This window comes from Halyomorpha halys, unplaced genomic scaffold (genome assembly GCF_000696795.3).
Source record: "Halyomorpha halys isolate HHAL.00 unplaced genomic scaffold, Hhal_1.1 Scaffold332.1, whole genome shotgun sequence".
NCBI classification, from domain to species: Eukaryota; Metazoa; Arthropoda; class Insecta; order Hemiptera; family Pentatomidae; genus Halyomorpha; species Halyomorpha halys.
In genome coordinates this window covers 55,425-61,424 of record NW_027108633.1, presented here as the reverse complement: position 1 = coordinate 61,424, position 6,000 = coordinate 55,425, and the positions used below count along the sequence as shown (strand labels likewise).

The following is a 6,000-nucleotide window of genomic DNA, read 5'->3' as shown; positions in this document are numbered from 1 at the left end:
GACCTTATATTGTAAACTGTTTTTAGAGTTCTACTACTGGGTAGTTTCTCTACATCCTGTATCATATCATTATGTCATTATGATCAAATTTACTTGTTGTATTTTTTATAGAGATGTAAATATCAATAAATAAATTTAAAAAAAAAAAAATTGATTTTCTTATCAATTCTGATAACAATACTCTATTGTTTCATTAAAACTATTAATGATATTTAATTTTCTATTAAACCTTCAAAATTAGTAGCAATGTGATAACTAGTTTAGCAAAGTATTGAGAAAAAAATTAGTTAAAATTTAAACATATAATTGTATATTACAAACCGACTTAATCAAACAGTGGGACAAACAATGGCAACAGTCAACTAAAGGATGACTGTTACACAAATACATTCTGAACAACTCCACACAAATTACAACTAAAAGCACCCATAACAAACTGAGTCAATTTCTTACATAACATGGACCAACTAACCAATACTTAAAGAGATTTTACTTACAAAACTCATACGCATGTAAGTGCAATGGAAGAACTTCACAAACTTTTCAACCCATATTATACAACAAAATATAAAGTTTGTGAAATTATCTCTACTACAAGGGGACTCATGGCCTCTATCCAAACAAATACAAGAAACAACTTAAAGAGTTCATCAACAACATAGACCTGAAATGTTAATGTGTGGAGCGACAAGCAAATAATAAAAAAAAAAAACTTGTGTCATTTTTCTAATTACTATTATAAAAATTATGTCATTTTTTATTTTCAGTTGTATTTTATTTATTTTCACTATTCTATTTTCTAACATCTCTCACCTCTACTTGTTTTGAGTTATGTTCTTTTTATTGCATTTCCCTCACTATTGCATAGTACATAATACTGTAACAATTTTGTACTAACACTGTTTGTGTATAATACGCTTTTTTCATGGTGTGTACACAAATTATTTAAAATATATGCCTCTTCTGTAGGGTTTACTACAGAGAAAAATAATAGAAAAACACCTAGGAAATATTGCCTTTGGCAACAAGATTCAACAAAAAACAAATAAAGTAATGAAAGTGTGGACTGTTCAACCAAAAACAACCATGTTAAATGGTTGTTTAAAAATTAATTAATTAGAGCCAACATTTCAGCCAGAATAAAAAACCTCAGCTTTCATTTGGGCTAAGAACAGAAAACAACCAATGAATAAAAGGATACATAGAGTAATTAAAGTAAATAATTGTCCAGAATAAAAATAATGTAATGAAAGAAAAGGGAAATACTTTCATTACTTTATTTGTTTTTTGTTGAATCTTGTTGCCAAAGGCAATATTTCCTATTCCAAGTTCTTAAAATCAAAAACCCTATCTATATCCTTGATCTTCGTTCATCCATTCACTCATTAAACACCAGATCCCAACCGATTGATTTATATAAGTCCATCTACAGAACGCCTCCTTCCGCAAATCCTTCATCATTTGTGTAACCTTCTGGAAATTTCTTCCCATCTCCATTTGCCATCCATTCTTTTCTTTAAATAACACCTATTCCTTCACTTATTGCACAACCAAACCTCCGCATTATAGAGAACTATATAATATTGATTAACATTATAAAGAATAGTTAAGCCAAGATCTCAATGTAATTTCATTTTGCTTACTGGAAACTTTCAAATGCTTGCCAGACACATAATCATAATGTATGAATTATGTATTTATTCCTAGGGGACATATGTTCCAGAGTAAAATAATTTCTTCATTTCAAATAATGAAGTCGTACTGGACAATGGACCACCCTAAACATACAAAGGAACTAAGAAGCATTTAGGATTTTCCTTAAAAATAGATAAATAACAGAATCATAGACCCTGAGATTGAAAAGTAATTTTTGTTTTAATGTGGTACTGTATGAGGAGCTCCATATTTTACACATTTTCTGACATTACAATTTTGCACAAGAATTGTGAATTATTTTTGACAAGAAACCGTAACTTGAATGTATTTGGATAACAGTGCTTCTTGCCAATGAAATATAAAGCTTTGAAGTTTGTTTTTCACAACAAAATGAGTTTCGTTCATGGGATATTATTTTTTACTCTATCAAAAATAAATTACTAATAGTGCGGGTGCGGTCATTTTTGTTTACTTCCATTCAGTAAGCCCTTCAACATCATGCAAAATGATGGCTCACATTAAATAGTTTAGTTACTATTTGATTTTTTTTTACCACAGCTAGTCCATATTCCTTGTATATATTTTACACACGGTTAATCAATAATCTTCCAAAAATGAATTTTGTTAGAAATGTATATATCTGTTCATAATATAACTAAATAATTTTCACAACACTTTGCCAAACTATAACTAGTCTAGTGATAACTCACATTGCAACTAATTATATACGTACAAATCACAAGTCAATAACTGTAAAAGTAGTAAAATCACTTGATAAAATAGGCATATAGCATTTAAGGAGTTGTTTATAATTTTTTTTTAATTTAGCATTTGTTATTAATAGGAGGCTAGTAACATAACAAAGAAAAAATTACAAACAATAGTTTATTTATAGAAAATACAAATATTTACAGAATAAAAACAATCTTCTTCCACAAAACAAATGAAATAATCATTTCAAAGACCCATATCATAATCATCTCTAAGATTATTATATTCAAGAACATGCTTCCTGATCTTCGAAGAATCCACCCATGTGACAAAATCTTCCAGGTTTCGGGTGACAAGGAATGCTGGGTCTGTAACACACTCAACTCCAACCCTGACATGTCCTTGCTGCACAAACTGTGTGGCCATTTTAACTGTTTCTGCCATATTCATACTTTTCATAATAACAGGCAACCTCCTCCTACAAAAGCATGATGCACTGACCTTATTACAGTTCTCCAAATCCCACTTATTAGGTATTAGGCCCATAATATACAATTTTTCCAATAGCTGTGCACTGCATTCTGCCCTGAAAGGATCATTATTGTCTACCTCCTTTATTTTACGCGCCAGTTCTCTTATTTCTCTAGAAAGTTTGTTGTACTTGGTGTAGTCATCTCGGCTCTGAACAAAGTATTTCTTCATTATCTTGACCTCCTGTAAATTATTGTCCACCTCCCATGATATAAAGTCCACTTTCTTAAGCAATTTCTTCTCATGAAGCTTAAGCTTGCGCACCATGTTTGACAACTATAACTTACAAAATCCACTGGCGAACTTAACTCTAACCCACGTTTGTAGAAGGGTAATTAACTGTTACAAAGGTTAAGGTTACAATAAGCATTGTCAATGCAGTGTTACCATCCATAAACATAAAAACGATTTGTTTTCAAACTTCTTTTTTAGTAAAACGTTAAATGAAGTTAGTTTTAAATCTATATTATTAACTTAACTTTTATTTGAGAAATCGTAAGTAAATATGAAACAATGAATATTGTCGTTTATTACCGATGTTAACGTCTGAAAAAAAGTCAAGTGAACAGTATCATTCAAACTATTATGTCATCTCATTAAAAAAAAAAACATATAATTTTGTTTGCAATAAAGTCATCATTTATTTGTTTAAAAAAGGCACTTGTCATGATATCCTCTCCCTAAATGGGATTAGGCGTGTATCGCCCCCTTCCCATCATAGGTACACTTAAAAATTAATGAAACAGAACTATCAAAAGAACATTGATCCAGTAGAGGAACAATTCCAGATCCAAGTTGACATAAAGCAATGAGGTTATTGAGGGTAACATTTTACAAGCTAACTAAATATAACAAATTGCCACCTTATGTCTTAATTTGAAAACAGTAATTTCAAAGGTTGTACAAATCTAAAGGGTTTTGGACTTACTCAACTTTCAAGTAAACTTTCTCCTTCCAGTAAGGCTAGAGAGTAAGAGTGATCCAAGTTTATTTATTATGGGAAAGATAACTTAATCAAAGGAAAATTTAATGTACTTACATTATATTGGTTTAAATAACTTAAGACAAGTCCAATGTTTAGTTTTCTTTATTGAATCAATTGTGGTTTTGCCATTGAAGATTATTCTCTTTGTGAACTTGTTCATTCTCCAGAACTGCAAAACATTATGCAAAAATTTTTCTTATTCGTGCATTTCCTTCATAAGTTCAGTTGTGAGAAACTGTATTATGCCAATTGGCAAGCAGAGGAGAGGGATCCCTTCAGGGCATCTTGAGAAAGATAGCGAATAAAAATAATTTAAATTCAGAAGTTGTATGCTTATACAAAGATCAAGCATTCTTGAGTTCATAGACAGGTTTAGTTAATAACTTACATCAAAATAAAGTCTATGGATATGTAACAGCATGTTCTCCACCATTGTACCCCATAACTGGATCATAGCAACACATGATGCATTTGAAGTACTGTCAACTAACCTCAGGAAAAATGGATTAACTTGAAAGAGCTTTAAAAAAAGAGATAAAACAACTGAGATGACACATTCCTGTTGCGAGCATATTTGAAGACACATAGAAAGATTTATTACAACCAGCGCTCTAATTTGTTGTAGACTTGATTTTCAAGAATCCATATCAAGTGCTTTCTTATTGCTAAGTTTTTTTTTTTTGTTACCACATCTGTCCCCTTCTTTTGAGGGAAGTTTTTCAAAATTGATATTAACCATTTTAAGTATGACCAGTATCTCTTCAATCCTTCCATTTCTGCTATTCTTCTTGACTAATGAAAGCCGACTGACAGTTTTGTCACGGCTTTCTTCCTTTTAAGAAATATTGTACTAAAATCTGAAACACCACACGACTATTTCTATAAGAATCTTCATATATGTATTGAGAATGTAGAACATTATTTAAATACAATACTAATATTGCTAGGATTAATGCACAAATAATATTTTTAGGGAATGGAAATGAATGAAATGAAATTAAAAATAAATAAATTAGTTTAGAAAAACCAAAATGTAATGTAAGACAAAGAAATATTGTCATGGGTCCCTATATCCAATCTGCAGCACTAAGAATTAAAGAAGAGGGAGAAGAAAAATCTTGTTGAATCTTATTTGAATAAAATATTAATTGAATTTAAGATACCTTATTTAATATTTCTTCCCAAAATATTATGTATTATAGATTTTATTTTAGAAAGGGAAAAAATCCATAACTTTGAAATATCTTCCAGAAACATGGAGAATCTGAAAATTGAAAACAATTGTACTGGAATTTTATTATAGAGTACACCATAATTTTTACAATTTTCAAGCATTCAAACTGTAGTGTTGAGACATTTTTGTCTGCTTCACGAAAAACCTATTTTTTCATTGCATATTCCCTTTCTAAAATAATTGATTAATTAAAATAACAGTAATTCTTTAGTATTGTTCACATGTCTTATCAACTTCTATGTGCTCTTGGTTAAAATTATTCTCAAGTTCAGATGTAGCTTAGTTCTGATCATTTAAAAAAATTGCAGAAAATATATATATAATTATTATATTCCAACGTTTTGACTAATGTAGCAAATTTTCAACAGGGCTAAATAAACAAGATACAAACATTATGAACTATACTAGGACTGTAAGATTAAACTTAGAAAATGATATAAAAATGAACAGAGTAAATTAAAATGAATATAATAAATACAGTAGTAAATAATCAAAATGAAACTGTACCACTGGAGTAATAATTACTGAAAAATAATTAATAAAAGAAATAATATACATAGTAAGACAAAAAAAAGGAAAGAATAGTGGGAAAAGAAACCAAGTATAAGAAGTATGGTAGAATAAAGAAGATAGATTAACATAGAAAAATAATTTATTGTATATGTTCAATCTTATAGTCCTATCATACTTTACAATGTTTGTATCTTTTTAATTGAGCCCAGGATGAAGACCTCCAACATAGTGTATAATAGTTTTTTCTGGTGTTTTGAGGGGCCTTTTTTTTTGACACACAGACAATTAAATACAGTCGACTAATAATCTTCCAAAAACATTAACTACAAAAAGTAACACTAAAAATAATTACACTGATTAAACAACGGGA

At 29.6% G+C, this 6,000-nt stretch overlaps 1 protein-coding gene across 1 annotated transcript; it reads right to left on the bottom strand.

Moving 5' to 3' along the window:
- Nucleotides 1-2,527: 2,527 nt before the first annotated feature.
- LOC106681384 (U3 small nucleolar ribonucleoprotein protein IMP3) lies at nt 2,528-3,250 on the bottom strand. Its single transcript, XM_014421670.3, has one exon. The coding sequence runs from the start codon at nt 3,163-3,165 to the stop codon at nt 2,614-2,616; it is 552 nt and encodes a 183-aa protein (XP_014277156.1). The 5' UTR covers nt 3,166-3,250; the 3' UTR covers nt 2,528-2,613.
- Between the last annotated feature and the right edge of the window lie 2,750 nt (nt 3,251-6,000).

What these genes read in the sequence shown, in the direction of transcription:
- LOC106681384 (XM_014421670.3), bottom strand. Translation starts at nt 3,165, where the DNA reads ATGGTGCGCAAGCTTAAGCTTCATGAGAAGAAATTGCTTAAGAAAGTG.